Source organism: Anolis sagrei, chromosome 13 (assembly GCF_037176765.1).
Source record: "Anolis sagrei isolate rAnoSag1 chromosome 13, rAnoSag1.mat, whole genome shotgun sequence".
Taxonomy (NCBI): Eukaryota; Metazoa; Chordata; class Lepidosauria; order Squamata; family Dactyloidae; genus Anolis; species Anolis sagrei.
In genome coordinates, this window is record NC_090033.1 from 18,418,869 (window position 1) to 18,446,670 (window position 27,802).

General features: G+C 42.4%; 2 protein-coding genes across 2 annotated transcripts in view; both read left to right on the forward strand.

The window, feature by feature from the left end:
• Positions 1 to 24,016, forward strand: part of LOC132764677 (espin) — a 147,071-nt gene extending 123,055 nt beyond the window's left edge. The window contains exons 12-14 of the mRNA XM_067472846.1: positions 17,238 to 17,317; positions 17,591 to 17,602; positions 23,683 to 24,016. Coding sequence (XP_067328947.1) covers positions 17,238 to 17,317; positions 17,591 to 17,602; positions 23,683 to 23,830 — 240 coding nt within the window. The 3' untranslated portion in view covers positions 23,831 to 24,016. The remainder of the gene's footprint in view (positions 1 to 17,237; positions 17,318 to 17,590; positions 17,603 to 23,682) is intronic.
• LOC137097765 (espin-like protein) lies at positions 4,284 to 6,874 on the forward strand. Its single transcript, XM_067472847.1, has one exon. It carries the CDS (start codon positions 4,363 to 4,365, stop codon positions 5,965 to 5,967), a length of 1,605 nt encoding a protein of 534 aa, XP_067328948.1. The 5' UTR covers positions 4,284 to 4,362; the 3' UTR covers positions 5,968 to 6,874.
• Positions 24,017 to 27,802: the final 3,786 nt, after the last annotated feature.

The window sequence follows — 27,802 nt, forward strand, 5'->3', positions numbered from 1 at the left end:
TCCCTTCCTCCTCTCCTCTCCTTCCTTTCCTCTTTTTCCTCCCTTCATTCCCTCCTCTCCTTCCTTCATTCTCTTTTTCTCTCCGCTGCTCTCTTTCCTCTCTCCTCCTCCCTCTTTTTCTCTCACCTTTCCTTCCCCTTTTTCTCCCTTTCCTTCTTCCCTCCACTTCTTTTCCTTCTTTTGCCTTTTTCCTCTCCTCTCCTTCCTTTCGTTTCTCCCTCTTTTCCCCCCATTTCCTCCCTCCCTCCTTTTCTCTCCATCCCTTCTCCTCCCCTTCTTTCTTTATCTCTCCTCTCCTTCTCTTCCTGCCTTCCTTCCTCTTTTTCTCTCATCTTTCCTTCTCTCTTTCTTTCCTCCCTCCTTTCCTCTCTATCCCTTCTCTCCTCTCTTCTTCCTCTCTTCCTTCCTCTTTTTCTTTCATCTTTCCTTCCCTCTTTCTTTCCTCCCTCCTTTCCTCTCTATCCTTTCTCTCCTCTCCCTCTTTTTCCCATTTCCATCCTTCTTTCCTCCTCTCCTCCCTTTCCTCTCTCCCTTCCTCTTTTTCCTCCCTTCATTCTCTCCTCCCCTTCTTTCTTTCTCTTTCTCTCTCCTTCCTTCCCTCCTTCATCCTTCTCCTCTTCCTTCTTTCTCCTCCTCCTCTTTCCTTTCCTCTTCTTATCATCCTTTCCTCTCCTTAGACAAACCAGTCTTCTCCAACAACTTGCTTATTTTATCACACTGACTTAGCAACATTCTGTGCTCAGTCCTGACTACACTTAAGCCCAAATATTTGCTCACATTTCCTTTGATACGCAACTTTTTACTCAGACTTTTATGAACTTCATCAAAACATCGTGATTCTTTGCTAACACAAGTACATTGTCTACGAACACAACCAATAACACCTGTTCCTTACCAGAACCACATGTATAGAAACACGCATCTTGAGAACTTCTTACAAAACCTAAACCACACAACAAACCATGCAAATGGTGGTTCCAGTTTCTGGCTGACTGCTTCAATCCATACAAAGCCTTATTCAGTTTGTATATCCCAGTAGCAGAATCCTCCTCAAAATCAGGAATTCTTGACATAAACACTGTCTCATCCAAGTTTGCATTTAGATATGCAGTTTCAACATCAAAATGTATTACCACCAACTGTTTGGCACAGGCCACTGACAAAACCAACCTGAGTGTTTCACACTTGACCGTAGGAGCAAACACTTCATCAAAATCTTCAAACAACTTTTGTTGAAAACCCTTTGCAACAAGTCTAGCCTTGTAAACAAAACTACCATCTTCCCCTACCTTTCTACGAAAAAACCACCTACGGCCAATCACATTGCTGTCTTTCGGTGGCTCCACCACTGATATCACGTCGAGTCTTTTTAATGAATTAACTCCTTCTTCATTGCTATTTCCACAACTCTTGCTCACTTGGAGACCTTTCCTTCTGCCTTTTCTCTCCTTCTCTTCTCTCTTCTCCTTCTTTGACTTCCAGACCACCACAATAGGGCAAATGTTTTCTCTGTCCCAGGAAGTTCGGAAGGTTTTTCCGAAGGATGGATTCTATTGTAACTACATTGGATTCACTAACAACTTATAGTTACACAGCTAACAAACAAGCAAAAGAAGAGAATTCCATTTTGACTCACAATTCGCACATATGTACATGCATCCATCCTCATCCATACCAGTATTACCACATCCTTTTCTCCCTCCTTGGAGCCCACCAACATGGAGTTTATTGCAGTTTACTCTGGCAGTTCTCATTAGCAACTTTTAATTACAGTTCCAGCAAGCAGGTAGTTAGTCATTGCAGGCCTTAATCTTGTAGAGGAAAAGAGATTCCATCTGAACATTAGGAAGAACTTCCTGTCTCTGAGACCTGTTCAGCAGTGGAACTCTCTCATGAACCCTTATCAGTTTACTCTGGCAGTTCTCATTAGCAACTTTTAATAACAGTTCCAGCAAGCAGGTAGTTAGTCATTGCAGGCCTTTATCTTTTAGAGAAAAGGAGATTCCACCTTAATATTAGGAAGAACTTCCTGTCTGTGAGACCTGTTCAGCAGTGAACCTCTCTCATGAACCCTTATCACAGTTTACTCTGGCAGTTCTCATTAGCAACTTTTAATTACAGTTCTAGCAAGAAGGTAGTTAGTCATTACAGGCCTTTATCTGTTAGAGGAAAGGAGATTCCACCTGAACATTAGGAAGAACTTCCTGTCTGTGAGACCTTTTCAGCAGTGGAACTCTCTCATGAACCCTTATCACAGTTGACTCTGGCAGTTCTCATTAGCAACTTTTAATTATAGTTCCAGCAAGCAGGTAGTTAGTCATTGTAGTCCTTAATCTTTGAGAGAAAAGGAGATTCCACCTCAATATTAGGAAGAACTTCCTGTCTGTGAGACCTGTTCAGCAGTGGAACTCTCTCATGGACCTGCATGAAGAGCTAGAGCTGACAGAGGGAGCTCATCCGCTCTCCCCCCCAGATTCGAACCTCCGACCTGTTGGTCTTCAGTCCTGCTGGTACAGGGGTTTAACCCATTGCACTACTGGGGGCTCCTGTAAATTAATGATAGATGTCTTCCATCCTGGTTCCATCTCAGTTTCCCGGACAGATGTTGACTCTTCTTGATTGGTGCTCGCCTTGTGTTGACTTCCTTCTCAACATAAACATTTCCTTAGCTTAACGGAACCATTGTCTCTGATAAACAGATGTAAACATTTCTCTTATCGCTGCCAAAGTTCTTATTACAGTTTATTCTGGCAGTTCTCATTAGCAACTTTTAATTATAGTTCAGTCCAGCCGTCACAAGGGTTTAACCCATTGCACCACTGGGGGCTCCTCTAAATTAATGCTAGACGTCTTCCATCTCCATCCTGGCTCCATCTCAGTTTCCCGGAAGATAGATGTCTTCCATCTCCATCCTGGCTCCATCTCAGTTTCCCGGACAGATGTTGACTCTCCTTGATTGGTGTTAGCCTTGTGTTGACTTCCTTCTCAACATAATCACTTCCTGAATTTAATAAACAGATGCAAACATTTCTCTTATTGCTGTCACAGTTCTTATCACAGTTTACTCTGGCAGTTCTCATTAGCAACTTTTAATTATAGTTCAGTCCAGCCGGCACAAGGGTTTAACCCATTGCACCACTGGGGGCTCCTCTAAATTAATGCTAGACGTCTTCCATCTCCATCCTGGCTCCATCTCAGTTTCCCGGACAGATGTTGACTCTCCTTGATTGGTGTTAGCCTTGTGTTGACTTCCTTCTCAACATAATCACTTCCTGAATTTAATAAACAGATGCAAACATTTATTGCTGTCACAGTTCTTATCACAGTTTACTCTGGCAGTTCTCATTAGCAACTTTTAATTATAGTTCAGTCCAGCCGGCACAAGGGTTTAACCCATTGCGCCACCGGGGATTCCTGTAAATTAATGCTAGACGTCTTCCATCTCCATCCTGGCTCCATCTCAGTTTCCCGGACAGATGTTGACTCTCCTTGATCGAACTTCTTTAACTTTTAATTACAGTTCCAGCAAGCGGGTAGTTAGTCATTGCAGGCCTTCACCTTTTAGAATGGTGTCCCCAAAATGACCAGCTCTCGTTCATTCCTTCATTCATACCCACACATATCAAATCCACATTTATATTTCTTGTTACGAGTTCTTTCGTGTGTGCGTGTGTGTGCTTTTGTGTTTCCTTTGTGGGGAGAGAGAACCAAGACGAGTTTGCATGTGTGTGTTTGCGGTGTCGTGGGCATGGCTCTGCCCGCTCTGCCTCGGGGTGGACTGCAATGCATTTAACCTGCAGTATTTGCCCAACGGCATCCTGGATAGACACGGAGGAAGACGAGAAGACTGTGGTGGTGCCCTTGTCCTGATGCATTGGGTCCAAATTGGGAGCGTTTCTGGTTTCCAAAGGCATATCAGAGTACTAATAACACCCGCCACGCCACCGTGTTTGCCACCAGTGAGATACTGCAGCGTTAAATGCCTTACATGCCCGCCCGCTGGTGTAATGCGTGAACGTGCCTGGCAGCAGCGTTTATTTTAATTTTTTTGCGAGTGCCGTGCTTTTTTTTCGTGCAAATCTCTCCTTTCTCTACCACCCGTGTTCTCTTTCTCCAAAACGACCCGTCCGAGCGTCCGCTCTTAACGTGATGTTTGCCTTCCGCCACCATTACACCATGCAAGTGCGGGACATGTAAGGCTCTCTGTTTGCGTGTGCGCCGCCGCCAAGGAAGCCCATCCTGAAAGGAGACCTTTGCCTTCTCCTCCTCCTCCTCCTCTTGTTGTCTCTCTCCGCCCTTCAACAGGAAGGCTGGCGCTACTCACACGCCCACAACGCCATCCTGGGTCCCTTCGGGGAGCTGATGACCGAGGAGGACTTCCTCTCCTTGGAGAAGCAGATCCAGAACTTGCAAGTCATGCATAAAGTCCAGAAGGTGGAGACGGAGCTGGGGCAACTGGAACAGCAGTTGCAACAACTGCTTCCGGTCTCGGCCGCTTTGGCCAAGGAGCAGCACTTCACCGTCAACCCTAAAAGTCTCCGCGGGCAAGAGGAGGACCTCCCGGCTTGGTGTAGCAAGATATCGGCTCTGCTCAAGAGCATGGCAGTGCTGCTCACCGCGCTGGGCGGAAAGGCGGTCAGCGTGGCCGAGATGGTCACTCCAGAAACGGCGGTTGTGCCATCACCTACGGAGGTAGTCAAGGAGAGCTTGCCCGGCATTGCTCGCTCGCAGTCGTTCAGCTGCAGGCGGCTGCAGGTGGAGAAGGAGATCTCGCAATGCGGCGTCTCGGTCAAGAACCTCAAGGCCAACTACGAGCTGCAGTTACGAGCCCAGGAGCTGGACAACGACGACGCCGAAGCGCGGGTGTATAAACGGAAGCTGTCGCTGCCCGTCGGCACACTCGGGAGGGAACCCATCTTGGAGGAGGACTACGTCTCCAACTTGGAGGCTTTGGAAGGAGAAGGCTACGAGGAAGAAGAAGTACAAGAGGAGGAAGACGTCCGGTCTGTAGGGGGAGAGGACGAGGAAGAGGCCTCCTTCAGCCCCGACCACTCGACTCGCAGCCTCCCCGTCCAGACGGACCTCAGCTGCGTCCAGGACTATATTGACATGCGCAAGGAGCGCATTGTGTACCTCTTCCTTGAGCATTGGAAGAAGTGGACCTTCAACGAGTCCGGGAAGAAGCCGACCCATGAAGACGACGTCGAAGCAGAGGACGGGAAGAAGCCCAGCGAGGACGACCGCCTCTTGTACTTCATGAAGCAGCGGCAAGTGGTGGGCAAGCTCATCACCCACTGGCGCAGCATCATCAGCCAGGTGCCCACCCGACAGATACGCCGCCTGAGCCGTTCCGGCGTCCTCTACTGGCCGGAGCATTTCCTCCCTCACTTGGAAAGCAGTGGCCGGCCGGTGGCTTACGACGACCTGACGTTGGACCTCTTCATGCTGGGCTACTTCCAGCTTCTGGAGATGAACCTCAGCCGCCAGGAACGCAAGTTCCGCCACTTGCTTTGCTACGAGATGTTTGACCGGCTGGGTAGCCACAGCTGGGACCTCATCCGGCGCTTCCACAAAGTGGTCATCGAGGAGGTCGAGGCCGGGAGGCGGGACTGGGCCGACGGCTTCGAGGACCTCAAGATGGACTTCTTTGGGGAGAAACTCCCTCAGGAGCCTCCTGACGAGCCTCCGGAAACGAGTCCCGTCATATCGCGGCGGGAATCCTCCCAAACATTGGTCAGTGTCCAAGGACCGCCACCACCGGAGGAGGAGGAGGAGGAAGAGGAGGAGGAGAAGGAGGAAGAAGAAAAAGAAGAAGGAGAGAAGGAGGAGGAGGTCCCGGAAACCCGAAAAGCTGCGGTCCCATTGGTTTCAGAGCCTGGGGAGTTCTGCAATGAGGACGTCTGCCGCTACATCGACCGGAGCTTCTCCTTCTGGAAGGAGAAGGAGGCAGAGATGTTTGACATCTGAGAATGGGGTGGACGGAGAGGTCCCCCTTCAGCAGTCCCACCAAGAGGCATCCAGAGGTGGTCTTGATGGCCCTTCAAGACCACCCTTGGAGGAAAGCTGGACCTCCAAGACCATCGCTGGAGGAAAGCTGGACCTCCAAGACCACCCTTGGAGGAAAGCTGGACCTCCAAGACTATCGCTGGAGGAAAGCTGGACCTTCAAGACCACCACTGGAGGAAAGCTGGACCTCCAAGACCATCACTGGAGGAAAGCTGGACCTTCAAGACCATCACTGGAGGAAAGCTGGACCTCCAAGACCACCCTTGGAGGAAAGCTGGACCTCCAAGACCATCACTGGAGGAAAGCTGGACCTTCAAGACCATCACTGGAGGAAAGCTGGACCTTCAAGACCATCACTGGAGGAAAGCTGGACCTCCAAGACCATCACTGGAGGAAGCAACTGCAAGAACGGCTGGGCATTGGGGGCTCAGCTGGGACAACTCCTTCATGTGACCCATGCATGGTGGGATTCAGGACCACCTCGGCCACAACTACAGCTTCGGAAGTAGAGTGGCAGGACTTCCCCTTCGGAGGGACACCCTACGCAACATTGTCCCCTTCTCCATGGAGCCCCTCATCTCAAATCCTACACCCAAACAATGCCCTAGCGTCAGTCCCTAACTCCAGTGTAACCCACCCTAATGAAAAATCTAACCGTAACTCTGATCTAACTCTAGCCTAACCCTTATCTAACTCTAACTCCAAAGCTAACCCTATCTCCAATCTAATCCTAATCTAACTCTAACTGATCTAATCCTAATACCAAAAATAACTCTATCTCCAATCTAACTCTGTCTCCGTCTAACTCCAATCTTACACTATCTCGTTTAACTCTATCTCCAGTCAAACTATAACCCCAGTCTAACTCTATCTCGTCTAACTCTGTCTCCGTCTAACTCCAATCTTATGCTAGCTCGTTTAACTCTATCTCCAGTCTAACTATAACCCCAGTCTAACTCTGTCTCCATCTAACTCCAATCTTACGCTATCTTGTTTAACTCTATCTCCAAACTATAACCCCAGTCTAACTCTATCTCGTCTAACTCCAATCTTATGCTAGCTCGTTTAACTCTATCTCCAGTCTAACTATAACCCCAGTCTAACTCTGTCTCCATCTAACTCCAATCTTACGCTATCTTGTTTAACTCTATCTCCAAACTATAACCCCAGTCTAACTCTATCTCCAGTCTAACTCTGTCTCCGTCTAACTCCAATCTTACGCTATCTCGTTTAACTCTATCTCCAGTCTAACTATAAGCCCAGTCTAACTCTATCTCCAGTCTAACTCTGTCTCCGTCTAACTCCAATCTTACACCATCTCGTTTAACTCTATCTCCAGTCTAACTATAACCCCAGTCTAACTCTGTCTCCATCTAACTCCAATCTTACGCTATCTCGTTTAACTCTATCTCCAGTCTAACTATAACCCCAGTTTAACTCTATCTCCAGTCTGTCTCCGTCGAACTCCAATCTTACGCTATCTCGTTTAACTCTATCTCCAGTCTGACTATAACCCCAGTCTAACTCTATCTCCAATCTGATTCTAACCCCAATCTAACTAACCCCAATCTAACTCTATATCCAGTCTCTCTTTCCTCCAATCTAACTCTAACCCCAATCTAATTCTGTCTCCTATCTAACTCTAACCCCAAGCTCACTCTAACCCCAAGCTCACCCCAATCTAACTCTGTCTCCAATTTAGCCCTAGTCTAACTCTATCTCCAATCCAACCCCAATCTAACTTTATCTCCAATGTAAATCTATCCAACCCCAGTGTAACTCTATCTCCAGTCCAACCCCAATCTAACTCTGTCTCCAATTTAGCCCTAGTCTAACTCTATCTCCAATCCAACCCCAATCTAACTTTATCTCCAATGTAAATCTATCTCTAATCTAACTCTATCTGCGATCTAACACTAATCTAACTTTAACTCGTATCTAACTCTAATCCATATCTAATTCTCTAACTAAACCTAACCCATATCTAACTCTAAACCTAACTCTATCTCCAATCTAACCCTAATCTAACTGTAGTTCTAACTCCAATCTAACTCTATCTCCAATTTAACTCTATCTTGTCTAACTCTAACCCCAATCTAGCTCTAACTCTTATCACCAATCTAGCTCTATCTCCAATCTAATTCTCTTCCATCTAACTCTAACCCCAATCTAATTCTGTCTCCTATCTAACTCTAACTCCAAGCTCACTCTATCTCCAATGTAAATCTATCTCTAACCAAACTCTATCTGCGATCTAACGCTAATCTAACTTGTATCTAACTCTTATCCATATCTAATTCTCTAACTAAACCTAACCCATATCTCACTCTAAACCTAACTCTATCTCCAATCTAACCCTAATCTAACTGTAGTTCTAACTCCAATCTAGCTCTATCTCCAATCGAATTCTCTTCCATCTAACTCTAACCCCAATCTAATTCTGTCTCCCATCTAACTCTAATCCCAAACTAACTGTATCTCTAATCTAACTCTAACCCCATCTAACACTATCAGCAATCTAACTCTAACCCTAATGTAATTCTGTCTCTAGTCTAACCCCAAAGTAACCCTATCTCCAATATAAGTATGTCTCCAATCTAACTCTATCCCCAGTCTAACAACCTGCAATCTAACTCTTAACTCCAATCTAACTAACCCTCTCCAAACCTAACCCTAACTCTAATATAACTCTTTAATCCTAACTCTAAAACTAACTCTATCTCCAATCTAACTCTAACCCTACTATAACTGTAACCCCAATCTAACTCTATCTCCAATCTAACCACAATCTAACTCTATCTCCACTTCAACCCCAATCTGACTCTAATCCCAACGTATCTTCAATCTAACTGCAATCTAACTCTATCTCCAAACTAACTCTAACCCCAATCTCACTCTATCTCCAGTCCAACCCCAATCAATATCTCCAATCCAACCCCAGTCTAACTCTATCTCCAATCTAATCTCCAATCCAACCCCAGTCTAATTCTGTCTCCAATCCAACCCCAATCTCTCTATCTTCAGTCCAACCCCAATCTGACTCTAATCCTAGTCTCTTCAATCTAACTGCAATCTAACTCTAAACCCAATCTCACTCTATCTCCAATCTAACCTCAAACTCTATCTCCAATCCAACCCCAGTGTAACTCTATCTCCAGTCCAACCCCATCTAACTCTGTCTCCAATTTAGCCCTAGTCTAACTCTATCTCCAATCCAACCCCAATCTAACTTTATCTCCAATCCAATCCCTGTCTAACTCTATGACCAATCTAACTCCAATCTAACTCTATCTCCAATCCAGACCCAATATAACTCTAACCCCAGTCTATCTCTAATCTAACTCCACCCCTCTCCAAACCTCACTCTAACTCTAATATAACCCTAACTCCAAAACTAACTCTATCTCCACTCTAAGATCAGTCTAACTGTTATCTCCAATCTAGCTCTATCTCCAGTCTCTCTTTTCTCCAATCTAACTCTAACCCCAATCTAATTCTGTCTCCTATCTAACCCCAAGCTCACTTTATCTCCAATCCCAATCTAACTCTATCTTCAATCTAACCCGGATCTATCTCCAGTCCAACCCCAGTGTAACTCTATGACCAATCTAACTCCAATCTAACTCTATCTCCAATCCAACTCCAATCTGACTCTAAATCCAATCTAACTCTGCCTCCAATCTAACCCCTATCTAACTTTAATCCCAATCTCACTCTATCTCCAATCTAACCTCAAACTCTATCTCTAATCCAACCCCAGTAACTCTATCTCCAGTCCAACCCCAGTCTAACTCTATCTCTAATCTAGCCCCAGTCTATCACCAATCTAACTCTATCTCCAATCCAACCCCAGTCTGACTATCTCCAATTCAATCCCAGTCTATCTCCAATCCAACCCCAGTCTATCACCAATCTAACTCTATCTCCAATCCAACCCCAGTCTGACTCTATCTCCAATCCAACCCCAGTCTATCTCTAATCCAATCCCAATCTGACTCTGTCTCGTCTAACCCGAATCTATCTCGTCCAATCCCAGTGTAACTCCATAGAGTTACACCAATCTAACTCTGCCTCCAATCTAACCCCTATCTAACTCTAATCCCAATCTCACTCTATCTCCCATCTAACCTCAAACTCTATCTCCAATCCAACCCCAGTGTAATTCTATCTCCAGTCCAACCCCAATCTAACTTTAGCTCCAATCTAGCTCCAGTCTAACTATTATCCCCAGTCCAACCCCAGTCTATCTCCAATCTAGCCCCAGTCTAACCCCAGTCTAACTCTATCTCCAATCCAACCCCAATCTAACTCTATCTCCAATCCAACCTCACTCTAACTTTATCTCCAATCCAACCCGTCTAACTCTATCTCCAATCTAACTCTATCTCCAATCCAAACCCAGTCTAACTCTATCTCCAATCCAACCCCAATCTAACTCTATCTCCAATCTAGCTCCAGTCTAACTCTATCTCCGATCCAACCCCAATCTATCTCCAATCCAACCCAAATTTAACTCTATCTCCAATCTATCTCCAATCCAACCCCAGACTAACTCTGTCTCCAATCTATCTCCAATCCAACCCCAGTCTAACTCTATCTCCAGTCCAACCCCAATCTAACTCTATCTCCAGTCCAACCCCAGTCTAACTCTATCTCCAGTCCAACCCCAATCTAACTCTATCTCCAGTCCAACCCCAGTCTAACTCTATCTCCAATCCAACCCCAGTCTAACTCTATCTCCAATCCAACCCCAGTCTAACTCTATCTCCAGTCCAACCCCAATCTAACTCTATCTCCAATCCAACCCCAATCTAACTTTTTCTCCAATCCAACCCCAATCTAACTCTATCTCCAATCCAACCCCAGTCTATCTCCAATCTAGCTCCAGTCTATCTCCAATCCAACCCCCGACTAACTCTGTCTCCAATCTAGCTCCAATCTAACTCTATCTCCAATCCAACCCCAATCTAACCCTATCTCCAGTCCAACCCCAATCTAACCTTATCTCCAGTCCAACCCCAATCTAACTCTATCTCCAATCCAATCCCAATCTAACTCTATCTCCAATCCAAACCCAATCTAACTCTAACCCCAGTCTAACTCTATCTCCAATCTAACTCTATCTCCAAACCTAACCCTATCTGGGAAACGGAACACGGCCTTCTGTGCACCGCGAGCCTTTGGATCCGGTCCTGCGCACGTCCGTTTATATAACCTTTTTTGCCCCGAAAGGCGATCAGGACCCTAAAGCGCTTTGCAGATTTCGGAAGGAACAAAAGACCCCACTGTGGGGGGATCATTCCTTATGATAATCGCGAACATGCTTTTATAACTCTCTTGTATAACCCAGTGGCATTGAGGTCAGTGGGAACTATAAATCCCTGGAGCTGGGTGACCCGTGTTAACCATCTCAATGGATTCCTTAACTGCAACCGGACACAAAAATGTATTTTTTTCGTTGTTGGGGGGCCAGGACTCACCCTCCATCCTGCCCTGAATCCACTTCCCGCTTAAGAATAGATAATAAATAGAATAATTTAAGGTGTTTCCATAGATTTCTGGGTTTGTGTGTGATTGGGTATTAATGACGTTTTGGGGGGAAATTTTGCAAAATATTATTGAACTGCCGTGGTTGTCGTTATTAGTGCAATAATAGATTATTATTTTTTTATTATTATTCATTGTAGGAAAAGGAGTTGTTCAAGTTGTTGCTTTTTGTGTTTTTCTCTGATGCTCAATAAAAGTGTGCCTATTGCACCAAAGGAATGGGATTATTATCATTATTGTATTATTTTCAGCATTATTATTATAATATAAAGAAATAAATATTGTATTTTATTACATTGTTATTATTCCATCTTATCATCGTATTGCATTACATTATTATAACCCTAATACTATTTGTATTATCATATTTTATTATCTTATTTTCTTCACATATTATTATCATTATTATTACCTTATTATTATTATTATTGTATTATTATCATTATTATTAGCATAGTACTATTATTATAATTATTGTATTATTATCATTATTATTATTACCTTATTATTATTATTATTATTGTATTATCATATTTTTATTATCATATTTTATTACATTATTATAATTGTATTACTATTTGTATTATCATTTCGTATTTTCTTACCATATTATTACCATATTATGATTATTATTACCATTATTATTACCATATTATTACTATTATTATTATATTATCATATTTATTACATTGTTATTATTCCATCTTATCATCGTATTGTATTACATTATTATAATCCTAATACTATTTGTATTATCATATTTTAGTATCATATTTTCTTCACATATTATTATTACCTTATTATTATTATTATTATTATTATTATTGTATTATCATATTTTTTCATATTTTATTACATTACTAGCTTGGGGACCCGGCGCTACCCAGGTTATTAGAGAAATTGGGTAATGGTGGTTCTGTATGCCAAGTTTGGTCTTTATTGGTCATTGGATAACGGCTGCATTGTTTTCAGGAAGTGAGTGAAGGTACTTGAAGTCCCATCATCCATGGTCCACCCTCCTCCAAACAGCAGCAGGATATAGAGTGGGTCATGAGGGCTCTGTGTGCCAAGTTTGGTCTTGATTGGTCATTAGATGGGTTTTGCAGCATTCTTGGGGAGTGGAAGTACTTGAAGTCCAGTTGTAATGGTTTTAGGAAGGGAGTGCAGGTATTGCAAGTCCCATCGTCCATGGTGCATCCTCCTCCAAACTGCACCAGGATGTAGAGTGCGCCATGGAGACTCAGTATGCCAAGTTTAGTCTTTGTCGGTAATAGGATGAGGGTTGCAGTGGTCTCAAGAATTGAGCAAAGGTACTGCAAGTCCCATAATCCATGGCCCATCCCCGGCCAAACCACACCAGGACGTAAAGTGGGTCATGAGAGGTCTATGTGCCAAGTTTGGTCCTGATCAGTCATTGGATGAGGTTAACAGCGGTCTCAGAATGTGAGTGATGGTACTACATGTCCCATCATCCATGGTTCATCCTCCTCCAAACTGCAATAGGATGTCGAGTGCATCATGGGGGCTTTGTGTGCCAAGTTTAGTCTGTATTGGTCATTTCCTGACTCCGCCCCCTCTGGCCTTTTCCTTTCCTCTCTTTGTCATCTTGGAATCTTGGAATTGCGGTGGGCCAATCAGAGACCATATGCAAATTTCCTTCTGTCATGTCTCCGTTTCTGTCATAAACCCTTTTCTCCACCAGGGGCTCCTGTAAAGCTGGCCAATCGGAGACCATATGCAAATAGCACAACAGCGGCAGCCAATCAGAATCTTGGAACTTTCAGGCTGGCCAATCAGAACGCTGGCACATACACCGTCACACCGCCATACTTTTGTCCTCCGCATACAAACTTTGACTTTTATTATATGTATAGATAGATATAGACTAGCTTGGGGACCCGGCACTGCCCGAGTTATTTGAGAAAGGAATTGTGTATCAAGGTTGGTCTTTATTAGTTATTTATATGGCTCGCAGTGCTCTCAGGAAGTTAGTGAAGGTACTGCGAGTCCCATCTATGGTCCATCCTCCTTCAAACTACACCAGGATGGAGAGTGTGTAATGGGGCTCTGTGTGCCAAGTTTGGTCTAGATTGGTCATTAGATGAGGGTTGCAGAAATCTTGGGAAGGGAGTGGAGGTACTTGAAGTCCCATCATCCATGGTCTGTCCTCCTCGAAAGTGCACCAGGATGTAGAGTGGGTCATGGGGGCTCTGTGTGCCAAGTTTGGTCTTGATCAGTCATTGGATGAGGGTGGCAGTGGTTTCAGTAAGTGAGTGACGGTACTGCAAGTCCCATCATCCAAAGTCCATCCTCCTTCAAACTGCAGCAGGATGTAGAGTGGGTCATGGGGGCTCTGTGTGCCAAGTTTGGTCTTGATCAGTCATTGGATGAGGTTAACTCAAAATGTGAGTGAAGTTACTGCAAGTCCCATCATCCGTGGTTCATCCTCCTCAATTCTTATATATGTCAATCACCTCTTTACGGCCGATGAGGGCCGGTTTGGATGGCCTTTGGGGGTCCCTTCCAATCCTTCAGGGGCGGTCAGAGCACTACGCAAAGTAAGCATTCGCGTAGAGCGTCTGTTGCCTAGGGGTGCTCTTGTGGCGTCTAATTAAATGCCCCAGACCTGCTTGCACAGTGGTGGTTGTCCATGCCCCTTATATATTTTTTCATTGATTGGTTTGGGGGGGGTGTGCCAAAATACACCCCCCCCCCAGGGCCGGCCCTGCAATCCTTATACATGTCTATCACCCCTTTACGGCCGACGAGGGCTGGTTTGGATGGCCTTTGGGGGTCCCTTTATGGCCAACGAGGGCTGGTTTGGATAGCCTTTGGGGGTCCCTTTACGGCCGACGAGGGCTGGTTTGGATGGCCTTTGGGGGTCCCTTCCAATCCTTCAGGGGCGATCAGAGCACTACGCAGAGTAAGCATTCGCGTATAGCGCATGTTGCCCAGGGGTGCTCTTGATGGCTGGTTTGGATGGCTTTTGGGGTTCCCGATTCTTATACATGTCAATCACCCCTTTATGGCTGACGAGTACTGGTTTGGATGGCCTTTGGGGGTCCCGATTCTTATATATGTCTTATCGCCCCTTTACGGCCGACGAGGGCTAGTTTGGATGGCCTTTGGGGGTCCCTTTACGACCGACGAGGCCTGGTTTGGATGGCCTTTGGGGGTCCCTTTACAGCCGACGAGGGCTGGTTTGGATGGCCTTTGGGGGTCCCTTTATGACCGACGAGGCCTGGTTTGGATGGCCTTTGGGGGTCCCAATTCTTATATATGTCTCTCACCCCTTTACGGCCGACGAGGGCTAGTTTGGATGGCCTTTGGGGGTCCCTTCCAATGCTTATATATGTCTATCACCCCTTTATGGCGGACGAGGGCTGGTTTGGTTGGCCTTTGGGGGTCCCTTTATGGCCAACGAGGGTTGGTTTAGATGGCCTTTGGGGGTCCCAATTCTTATATGTGTCTATCACCCCTTTATGGCTGTCGAGGACTGGTTTGGATGGCCTTTGGGGGTCCCTTTATGGCCGACGAGGGCTGGTTTGGATGGCCTTTGGGGGTCCCGATTCTTATACATGTCAATCACCCCTTTACGGCCAACGAGGACTGGTTTGGATGGCCTTTGGGGGTCCCTTCCAATCCTTCAGGGGCGGTCAGAGCACTACGCAAAGTAAGCATTCGCTTAGGGCACCTGTTGCCCAGGGGTGCTCGAGGACTGGTTTGGATGGCCTTTGGGGGTCCCTTTAAGGCTGACAAGGGCTGGTTTGGATGGCCTTTGGGGGTCCCTTCTAATGCTTATATATGTCAATCACCCCTTTACGGCCGACGGGGGCTAGTTTGGATGGCCTTTGGGGGTCCCTTCCAATCCTTCAGGGGCGGTCAGAGCACTACGCAGAGTACACATCCGCGTAGGGCGCCTGTTGCCCAGGGGTGCTCTTGATGTCCTTTGGGGGCCCCTTCCCGTCCTCCGCTGCGTCCGGGATCCCTCTGCGGCCACCCTCCTGACCCGGGCTGACCCTCTCGGGCCCTTGATCCTCTCTAAACCTCTTGTGAGTCCCGGCCTGGTGGGCCCCGTGCCAAGAGGCCCGCTCCGCAGGGCTTGGCGCTGGACAATGGCGGCCGCGCAGGGGGTCGCCCGAGGACAACCTGGGGGGAGGAGGAGGATGACCCACAAGGCTCCCTTTCTTCCATTTGCACCACGGGATTCCCCAAAGGCCATCCAGTCCACCCCCCTTGAAACTTGAAAGTAAGGCACCATTCGATCCCTCCCGACAGATGACCATCCGGCCTCGTAGATATTAAAACTACTACTATTTGTGAGGTGGGAATGGCCATCTGGACATGTAGGATTATAGAGTTGGAAGGGAGTCGCAAAGGCCATCCAGTCCATCCCCCTTGAAAATAGACAGCCATCTAATCCCTCCTGACAGATGGCCAGCCACCCTCCTAGATATATAAGTAGTTTTATAGAGAAGGAAGGCTATAAAGTCATCGAATCCTAAAGCCAGAGGGGATCCCCAAAGGCCATCCAGTCCATCCCCCTTGAAAATAGACAGTAAGACACCATCTAATCCCTCCTGACAGATGGCCATCCAGTCCATCCCTTTTAGCCAGGAAGAAAGTCACAATCTAATCCTCCCCGACAGATGGCCAGCCAGCCTCATAGATAGACATTTTATGGAGATGTAAGATTATAAATAGAGACATAGAATCCTAGAATTGGAAGGGAGCCCCAAAGGCCATCCAGACTATCCCCTTGAAAATAGAAAGGAATTCACAATCTAATCCTTCCCGACAGATGGCCAGCCAGCCTCATAGATAGTAATATTATAAATGGAGATGCAATATTATAAATAGAGACACAGAATCCTAGTTGGAAGGGAGCCCCAAAGGCCATCCAGTCCATCCCTTTTTAGCCAGGAAGAAAGTCACAATCTAATCCCTCCTGACGGATGGACATCCAGCCTCACAGATAATGGGTAGTTTTTTTTGGAGAAGGAAGGATAGAAAGTGATAAAAGGGTTCACCCAAGGCTATCTAGTCCATTCCCCTTGAATCCAGGAAGGAAGGCACCATCCGATCCCTCCCAATAGATGGCCGGACAGCCAGATTTAATGTTGTTGAAAAGCAACATCATGAACTGTTTTCGATCCATTCCAAATGTAAACAGACCGGACAAACATTATTATTATTATTATTATTATTATTATTATTATTATTATTAATAATAATTTTATTATTTTTATTTTTATGTATTATTATTATTATCATAGTAATTGTTATTTTTTTATATTATTAATTAATTAATTTATTTATTATTTTTATTATCATCATCATCATCGTTATTTTTATTTTTATATCATTTTTATTATTATTATCATAATAATTGTTATTTTTATTTTTATATTATTGTTATTTATTTATTTTAATTTTTATTATTATTTATATTATTATTATCATCATCATAATCCTTATTATTTTTATTATTATTATTATTTATATTATTATTATCATCATCATCATAATCCTTATTTTTATTTTTTATTATTTTTATTTTTTATTTTTATTTTTAATTATTATTTTTATTATTATTATTATCATAATAATTGTTATTTTTATTTTTATATAATAATAATAATAATAATTATTATTATTATTATTATTACTATTATTATTTTCAGGAGAGAGAAGAGGAGGCCCGCTTGGCCACGATGCCGGCCTGGAGGAGAGAGATCCTCCGCAAGAAGATGGAGGAGGAAAGGTGAGGTGCTTTGGATGGCCGTCTGCCGGGAGGGATCGGGTGGTGTCGTCTTCGGCCATTGGCCTGAACGGGGTTCGGCTGGGTGGCCTTTGGGGGACCCCTTTCAGCTTGTTAACCTTGACTCTATAGCCTTACTTCCCCATTGGCTTGAATGGGGCTGGACTGGATGGCCTCTTGGGGTCCCCCTAAACCCTAGTATTCCTATTGGAAGCTCATTTCACAACGTTTGCAACTTAACGTAATTGTTTTCTTTTTCTTTCTTGTCTTCTGCAGAGAGCAAAAACGGTGAGTCTGCTGATTTTTTGATTATTTTTATTATTATTTTCTATTTTATTATATTATTATTATTATTATTATCATCATCATTTTTATATTATTTATTTATATTATTATATTTATTTTCTATTTTATTATATTATTATTATCATCATCATCATCATTTTTATATTATTTATTTATATTATTATATTAATTTTCTATTTTATTATATTATTATCATCATCATCATCATTTTTATATTATTTATTTATATTATTATATTAATTATTATATTAATTATTTAACTTATTTATATTATTGATTTATTAATAAATATCATCATTGTTTTCATTTTACATTATTATTGTATTTTATTTTACTATTATTTTTATTACCATCATCATTATGTTTGATTATTATTTTTACTATTATTTTCTATTTTATTATATTATTATTATCCTCATTATCATTTTTATATTATTATCTTATTTATATTATTGATTTATTAATTAATATTATCATTCTTTTCATTTTACATTATTATTATATTTTATTTTACTATTTTTTATTTATTTTTATTACCATCATCATTATGTTTTATTATTTTTATTATTTTACATTATTATTATATTTTATTTTACTATTATTATTATTTATTATCATCATTATTTTTTGATTATTATTTTTACTATTATTTTCTATTTTATTATATTATCATTATCATCATCATCATAATTATCCTCATAATTTTATATTATTTATTTCATTATTATTATTATAATTATCATTGATTTATTATTTTATATTACCATCGTTTTCAGTTACATTATTATTATCAATTATTATCTCCCAACATAGAGATGTTAGGTGTTATAGTTTCCCAAGGCCCTTAGCATCGACCCTGTGGGGCGAATGCAGGAAGTCCCGTGGCTCAATGTTGGAAGATGTAGTTTCCCAAGGCCCCTTAGCCTTGACACAGTAGATACAGTCTCTTCAGTACTGGGAGATGCAGTTTCCAAAGACCCTTAGTGGAACGAATGCTTTATGTTGGGAGATGTAGTTTCCCAATACCCTGTGGGAGGAATGCAAGGAAGTGCAGTGGCTGTTATGTTGGGAGATGTAGTTTCCGAAGACCCTTAGCCTCGACTCTGTGGAATGAATGCGTTATGTTGGGAGATGTAGTTTCCCAAGGCTCTTAGCCTCAACCTTGTGGGGTGAATGCAGGAATACTTTATGCTGGGAGATGTAGTTTCCCAATACCCTTAGTCTCAACCCTGTGGAAGGAATGCAAGGAAGTGCAGTGGCTGTTATGTTGGGAGATGTAGTTTCCCAAGGCCCCTTAGCTTTAACACTGTAGATACAGTCTCTGCAGTACTAGGAGATGTAGTTTCCAAAGACCCTTAGTGGAACGAATGCTTTATGTTGGGAGATGTAGTTTCCCAATACCCTGTGGGAGGAATGCAAGGAAGTGCAGTGGCTGTTATGTTGGGAGATGTAGTTTCCGAAGACCCTTAGCCTCGACTCTGTGGAATGAATGCGTTATGTTGGGAGATGTAGTTTCCGAAGACCCTTAGCCTCGACTCTGTGGAATGAATGCGTTATGTTGGGAGATGTAGTTTCCCAAGGCTCTTAGCCTCAACCTTGTGGGGTGAATGCAGGAATACTTTATGCTGGGAGATGTAGTTTCCCAATACCCTTAGTCTCAACCCTGTGGAAGGAATGCAAGGAAGTGCAGTGGCTGTTATGTTGGGAGATGTAGTTTCCAAAGACCCTTAGCCTCGACTCTGTGGAATGAATGCGTTATGTTGGGAGATGTAGTTTCCCAAGGCTCTTAGCCTCAACCTTGTGGGGTGAATGCAGGAATACTTTATGCTGGGAGATGTAGTTTCCCAATACCCTTAGTCTCAACCCTGTGGAAGGAATGCAAGGAAGTGCAGTGGCTGTTATGTTGGGAGATGTAGTTTCCCAAGGCCCCTTAGCTTTAACACTGTAGATACAGTCTCTGCAGTACTAGGAGATGTAGTTTCCAAAGACCCTTAGTGGAACGAATGCTTTATGTTGGGAGATGTAGTTTCCCAATACCCTGTGGAAGGAATGCAAGGAAGTGCAGTGGCTGTTATGTTGGGAGATGTAGTTTCCGAAGACCCTTAGCCTCGACTCTGTGGAATGAATGCGTTATGTTGGGAGATGTAGTTTCCGAAGACCCTTAGCCTCGACTCTGTGGAATGAATGCGTTATGTTGGGAGATGTAGTTTCCCAAGGCTCTTAGCCTCAACCTTGTGGGGTGAATGCAGGAATACTTTATGCTGGGAGATGTAGTTTCCCAATACCCTTAGTCTCAACCCTGTGGAAGGAATGCAAGGAAGTGCAGTGGCTGTTATGTTGGGAGATGTAGTTTCCAAAGACCCTTAGCCTCGACTCTGTGGAATGAATGCGTTATGTTGGGAGATGTAGTTTCCCAAGGCTCTTAGCCTCAACCTTGTGGGGTGAATGCAGGAATACTTTATGCTGGGAGATGTAGTTTCCCAATACCCTTAGTCTCAACCCTGTGGAAGGAATGCAAGGAAGTGCAGTGGCTGTTATGTTGGGAGATGTAGTTTCCCAAGGCCCCTTAGCTTTAACACTGTAGATACAGTCTCTGCAGTACTAGGAGATGTAGTTTCCAAAGACCCTTAGTGGAACGAATGCTTTATGTTGGGAGATGTAGTTTCCCAATACCCTGTGGGAGGAATGCAAGGAAGTGCAGTGGCTGTTATGTTGGGAGATGTAGTTTCCGAAGACCCTTAGCCTCGACTCTGTGGAATGAATGCGTTATGTTGGGAGATGTAGTTTCCGAAGACCCTTAGCCTCGACTCTGTGGAATGAATGCGTTATGTTGGGAGATGTAGTTTCCCAAGGCTCTTAGCCTCAACCTTGTGGGGTGAATGCAGGAATACTTTATGCTGGGAGATGTAGTTTCCCAATACCCTTAGTCTCAACCCTGTGGAAGGAATGCAAGGAAGTGCAGTGGCTGTTATGTTGGGAGATGTAGTTTCCAAAGACCCTTAGCCTCGACTCTGTGGAATGAATGCGTTATGTTGGGAGATGTAGTTTCCCAAGGCTCTTAGCCTCAACCTTGTGGGGTGAATGCAGGAATACTTTATGCTGGGAGATGTAGTTTCCCAATACCCTTAGTCTCAACCCTGTGGAAGGAATGCAAGGAAGTGCAGTGGCTGTTATGTTGGGAGATGTAGTTTCCCAAGGCCCCTTAGCTTTAACACTGTAGATACAGTCTCTGCAGTACTAGGAGATGTAGTTTCCAAAGACCCTTAGTGGAACGAATGCTTTATGTTGGGAGATGTAGTTTCCCAATACCCTGTGGAAGGAATGCAAGGAAGTGCAGTGGCTGTTATGTTGGGAGATGTAGTTTCCGAAGACCCTTAGCCTCGACTCTGTGGAATGAATGCGTTATGTTGGGAGATGTAGTTTCCGAAGACCCTTAGCCTCGACTCTGTGGAATGAATGCGTTATGTTGGGAGATGTAGTTTCCCAAGGCTCTTAGCCTCAACCTTGTGGGGTGAATGCAGGAATACTTTATGCTGGGAGATGTAGTTTCCCAATACCCTTAGTCTCAACCCTGTGGAAGGAATGCAAGGAAGTGCAGTGGCTGTTATGTTGGGAGATGTAGTTTCCAAAGACCCTTAGCCTCGACTCTGTGGAATGAATGCGTTATGTTGGGAGATGTAGTTTCCCAAGGCTCTTAGCCTCAACCTTGTGGGGTGAATGCAGGAATACTTTATGCTGGGAGATGTAGTTTCCCAATACCCTTAGTCTCGACCCTGTGGGAGGAATGCAAGGAAGTGCAGTGGCTGTTACGTTGGGAGATGTAGTTTCCCAAGGCCCCTTAGCCTTGACACTGTAGATACAGTCTCTGCAGTACTGGGAGATGCAGTTTCCAAAGAACCTTAGTGGAACGAATGCTTTATGTTGGGAGATGTAGTTTCCCAATACCCTGTGGGAGGAATGCAAGGAAGTGCAGTGGCTGTTACGTTGGGAGATATAGTTTCCGAAGACCCTTAGCCTCGACTCTGTGGAATGAATGCTTTATGTTGGGAGATGTAGTTTCCCAAGGCTCTTAGCCTCAACCTTGTGGGGTGAATGCAGGAATACTTTATGCTGGGAGATGTAGTTTCCCAATACCCTTAGTCTCGACCCTGTGGGAGGAATGCAAGGAAGTGCAGTGGCTGTTACGTTGGGAGATGTAGTTTCCCAAGGCCCCTTAGCCTTGACACTGTAGATACAGTCTCTGCAGTATTGGGAGATGTAGTTTCCAAAGACCCTTAGTGGAACGAATACTTTATGTTGGGAGATGTAGTTTCCCAATACCCTTAGTCTCGACCCTGTGGAAGGAATGCAAGGAAGTACCGTGGCTCAATGTTGGAAGATGTAGTTTCCAAGGCCCCTTAGCCTTGACACTGTAGATACAGTCTCTTCAGTACTGGGAGATGCAGTTTCCAAAGCCCCTTAGTGGAACGAATGCTTTATGTTGGGAGATGTAGTTTCCCAATACCCTGTGGAAGGAATGCAAGGAAGTGCAGTGGCTGTTATGTTGGGAGATGTAGTTTCTGAAGACCCTTAGCCTCGACTCTGTGGAATGAATGCTTTATGTTGGGAGATGTAGTTTCCCAAGGCTCTTAGCCTCAACCTTGTGGGGTGAATGCAGGAATACTTTATGCTGGGAGATGTAGTTTCCCAATACCCTTAGTCTCAACCCTGTGGAAGGAATGCAAGGAAGTCCCGTGGCTCAATGTTGGAAGATGTAGTTTTCCAAGGCCCCTTAGCCTTGACACTGTAGATACAGTCTCTTCAGTACTGGGAGATGCAGTTTCCAAAGACCCTTAGTGGAACGAATGCTTTATGTTGGGAGATGTAGTTTCCCAATACCCTGTGGGAGGAATGCAAGGAAGTGCAGTGGCTGTTGTGTTGGGAGATGTAGTTTCCCAAGGCCCCTTAGCCTTGACACAGTAGATGCATTCTCTTCAGTACTGGGAGATGCAGTTTCCAAAGACCCTTAGTGGAACGAATGCTTTATGTTGGGAGATGTAGTTTCCCAATACCCTTAGTCTCAACCCTGTGGAAGGAATGCAAGGAAGTCCCGTGGCTCAATGTTGGAAGATGTAGTTTCCCAAGACCCCTTAGCCTTGACACTGTAGATACATTCTCTTCAGTACTGGGAGATGTAGTTTCCAAAGACCCTTAGTGGAGCGAATGCTTTATGTTGGGAGATGTAGTTTCCCAATACCCTTAGTCTCGACCCTGTGGGAGGAATGCAAGGAAGTGCAGTGGCTGTTACGTTGGGAGATGTAGTTTCCCAAGGCCCTTAGCATCGACCCTGTGGGGCGATGTTGGAAGATGTAGTTTCCCAAGGCCCCTTAGCCTTGACACTGTAGATACAGTCTCTGCAGTACTGGGAGATGCAGTTTCCAAAGCCCCTTAGTGGAACGAATGCTTTATGTTGGGAGATGTAGTTTCCCAATACCCTGTGGAAGGAATGCAAGGAAGTGCAGTGGCTGTTACGTTGGGAGATGTAGTTTCCGAAGACCCTTAGCCTCGACTCTGTGGAATGAATGCTTTATGTTGGGAGATGTAGTTTCCCAATACCCTTAGTCTCGACCCTGTGGGAGGAATGCAAGGAAGTGCAGTGGCTGTTACGTTGGGAGATGTAGTTTCCCAATACCCTTAGTCTCGACCCTGTGGGAGGAATGCAAGAAGTGCAGTGTCTGTTACGTTGAGAGATGTAGTTTCCCAAGGCCCTTAGCATCAACCCTGTGGGGCGATGTTGGAAGATGTAATTTCCCAAGACCCCTTAGCCTTGACACTGTAGGTACAGTCTCTGCAGTATTGGGAGATGTAGTTTCCAAAGACCCTTAGCCTCGACTCTGTGGAACGAATGCCTTATGTTTCCCAATACCCTTTGTCTCGACCCTATGGGAGGAATGCAAGGAAGTGCAGTGGCTGTTATGTTGGGAGATGTAGTTTCCCAAGGCTCAACCTTGTGGGGTGAGTGTAGGAGGAGGCAGGGGAGGCCTTGGCGAACTACATCTCTCCCTCCTTCCGCTTCCCCACAGCCAGGAGCAGGAGAAGCTGCGTCGCGAAGAGGAGGCGAAGGAGAAGGCGCAGTCGGAGAAGCTCAGGACTCTTGGCTACGACGAGAGCAAGTTGGCCCCTTGGCAGCGGCAGATCATCCTCAAGAAAGGAGACATCGCCAAGCACTGAAGGACCCATCGCCCCCTCCTCCTCTTAGGCTCCATCGCCCCCTCTTTCCGTCCGTCCGTCCGTCTGTCGTTCGCTCTCTCCGTTTCTTCGCTTCTCTCTTTCGAAGGCCGAGCCTTGCATCCAGAGACATGACCTCCCCCCCGAGCCCCTTTTCTTCTCCGGGACAAAAAAAAGGAGTAGAAGGAAAAAAAATTTAAAAAAAAATAAATTTCAATTTTCAATTTTAATTTTTTTTCAAAAAATTAAAATTTCAATTTTGAATTTTTTCAAAAAATTAAAATTTCAAAATTTCAATTTTGAATTTTTTTTCAAAAAGTAAATTTCAAAATTTCAATTTTGATTTTTTTTTCAAAAAATTAAAATTTCAAAATTTCAATTTTGAATTTTTTTGAAAAAGTAAATTTCAACGTTTCAATTTTGAAATTTTTTCAAAAAAGTAAATTTCAAAATTTGAATTTTGAATTTTTTTCAAAAAATTAAAATTTTAAATTTTCAATTTTGAATTTTTTTGAAAAAGTAAATTTCAACGTTTCAATTTTGAATTTTTTCAAAAAATTAAAATTTTAAATTTTCAATTTTGAATTTTTTTGAAAAAGTAAATTTCAACGTTTCAATTTTGAATTTTTTTCAAAAAAATTAAATTTCAAAATTTCAATTTTGATTTTTTTTCAAAAAGTGAATTTCAAAATTTCAATTTTGAATTTTTTCAAAAAAAGTGAATTTCAAAATTTCAATTTTGAATTTTTTTCAAAAAGTAAATTTCAAAATTTCAATTTTTTAAAAAAATAAATTTTAATTTCTGAAAAAATCCTATTTTAAAATATAGACATTTCAATTTTAAAATGGAAAAAGTTCGATTTGAACATAATTTGTAAAAAAATCAAAATTTAAAATTGTAAAATTTCAAATTTCCCATTTTGAAAATTTGAACATTTTTAAAACTCAATTTTATGTTTATTTTATTTTATTTAAATTACAATTTTAATTTACAATGCTGATGGTGGCAAGAATGCTTTCTGCCAAGCACTTTTAAATTTATATTTCTTTTAAAAATTAAATTTTAAATTTGTTATTTTAATATATATATATATATATATATATATATAATATTTTTTCAAAATTAAATACTCGGAAATGGGTCGGACTAGGCAATTATTTTTAAATTTCCAATAATATCATTGATTTGAATTACAAAATCCAATCCAAAAAATGGGGCAAAATATTCCTTTATTTTTATTTTATTTTTTAAATTCCAAGAATATCCAGAAACAGGGTGAATTTTACATTTATTTTTATTTTATTTTATTATTGTTTTAATTTTTTAACTTCATTTTTATTTTGTTCCAAGGACATCATTGACCCCAGCTGAAAAATCCTAGGATGAAATATGAATTAATTTTTTTGAAAAAAATTCCCATTTTAAAATTTTGGAAAGATTTCCCCTTTTTATTATATTTTAAAAATTCCAATTTTGAATTTTTTGAACAATTTCCAATTGTAGAAAAAAATGAAATTTTTCCAACTTTGAATCTTTTTACAAATATAAAATTATTTTAAAATTCCCATTTTAAAATTTTTGAAAAAAATTCAATTGTTTTAAAAAAATTGAAAAAATTCCCAAATTGAATTTTTTGGCAATTGTAAAATTATTTTAAAATTCCAATCTTGAACATCTTTTGAAAATTTCTAATTTGGAAAAAATTTGAAAAAATTCCAATTGTAATTTTTTTTCATTTTTTTAAAAATGAAAAAATCCAATTTTGAAATTTTTGAAAAAAAATCAATTGTAAAAAAAAATTGAAAAAAGTTCCCATTTTGATTTCTTTTTTTGGCCATTATAAAATCATTTCAAAATTCCAATCTTGACATTTTTGGAAAATTTTCTTAATTTTAATTTTTTTTGAAAAAATATTAAATTTTTCAATTTAAAAAATGAAATCGAAATTTGGAATTTTTGAAAAAATAAATTTTGACATTTTTGGAACATTTTCTTAATTAAAAAAATGAATTTTTAAAAATAATTTTTCAATTTTTTAAAAAAATAAAATCGAAATTTGGAAATTTTGAAAAAAATTTGACATGAAATTTTTGGAAATTTGAAAAAAATTATAAAATTTTTCAATTTTTTAAAAAAATGAAATCAAAATTTGGAATTTTTGAAAAAAATAAATTTTGACATTTTTGGAAAATTTTCTCAATTTGAAAAAAATTATAAAATTTTTCAATTTTTTGAAAAAAAATGAAATTAAAATTTGGAATTTTTGAAAAAAAAATTTTTTGAAAAAAATCCCTTTTCTAAAATTAGAAGATACATATTTCGCAATATCCAGAATTATTAAAAACCCCTTTCTTTTCTATGGCCGATCCCTATCCCCCCCCCCCCCCAATTTATTGCAATAGCTATAGAATAGAAGTTACTTTCTGCAAATGTAACTTCTGCCCCGTTTTGCAAAAGGAAGCGAAGAAGTTCCTCCCAGCGGCCGTTGGACATTTGTATTTTATTTCTCTTTTTTTTCTATATATATATATATATATATATTTGTGATTATTATTATTTTTGGGGGGGGGGACGGCACTCGAACTCGCCTCCGGACGGATTGTCTCTAGAATGTTTTATCTTACCAAACTATTATTAAAATATATATAAATATATATATTAAGGATATATATATAAAAACAATGGAATTCTTCGTCTGGCGTCTCTTGCTTGCGTTTTCTGGACCTTTTATTCTTCAAGACTCCCAACAAAGTAGGCCGAGAAGATGGCAAAGAAGACGGAAAAATTGGAAAACTATATTTAATATATTTAATATATATATATATATATATATATATAAGGTGACATACAGATGTCTACACAGCTTCCATCCGGGTGGAAGGATCGGACGTTTCTCATTTTGAGGGCAAAGTCCAGCTTTGAGACCATCCGTGGTCGTTGTGGTCAGGTGGGACCTCTTGAAGGCATCTGTCCCTGCAAATTTGAGGACCTCTATGTGTTCCTGGATATAGCAACATCTCTATGTGGGGTATATGGACTCTAGGGTGCAGTAGTGGGGTCCCCCCATATGTTAGTCCTAGTGTAGTCTGGGTTGTCCCCTCCCAAAAAAAAGGGGGCACCAACAAGAGACCCTACTCTTGGGAGCCTTTGGATAGCACCGTGTCTCTCTCCTCTCCATAGACTCCTCATCTCTCCATGGGATCCCAAGGAGGAAGTAATGGGATGGAGACCCAACAGTTGTGGGATGGAGACCCTACAGTTGTGGGATGGAGACCCTACAGTTATAGTATGGAGACCCAAGAGTTGTGGGACGGAGACCCTATAGTTATGGGAGGGAGACCCAACAGTTGTGGGATGGAGACCCAACAGTTGTGGGATGGAGACCCTACAGTTGTGGGATGGAGACCCTACAGTTGTGGGATGGAGACCCTACAGTTGTGGGATGGAGATCCTACAGTTGTGGGATGGAGACCCAGCAGTTTTGGGATGGAGACCCTACAGTTATGGGATGGAGACCCTACAGTTATGGGATGGAGACCCTACAGTTGTGGGATGGAGACCCTACAGTTGTGGGATGGAGACCCTACAGTTATGGGATGGAGACCCAACAGTTGTGGGATGGAGACCCAACAGTTTTGGGATGGAGACCCTACAGTTATGGGATGGAGACCCAACAGTTATGGGATGGAGACCCAACAGTTGTGGGATGGAGACCCAACAGTTATGGGATGGAGACCCAACAGTTATGGGATGGAGACCCAACAGTTATGGGATGGAGACCCTACAGTTATGGGAATGGAGACCCAACAGTTGTGGGATGGAGACCCAACAGTTATGGGATGGAGACCCAACACTTATAGAATGCAGACCCAACAGTTATGGAGTAGACACTTCTTATGGGATGGAGACTTATTCTGGGATGCAGATTTATTATGGGATGGAGACCTATAAATGATGGGATGGAGACTTAGTAT

Excerpts from the sequence above, each read along its gene's own strand:
- LOC137097765 (XM_067472847.1), top strand. The coding sequence starts at position 4,363 with ATGACCGAGGAGGACTTCCTCTCCTTGGAGAAGCAGATCCAGAACTTG.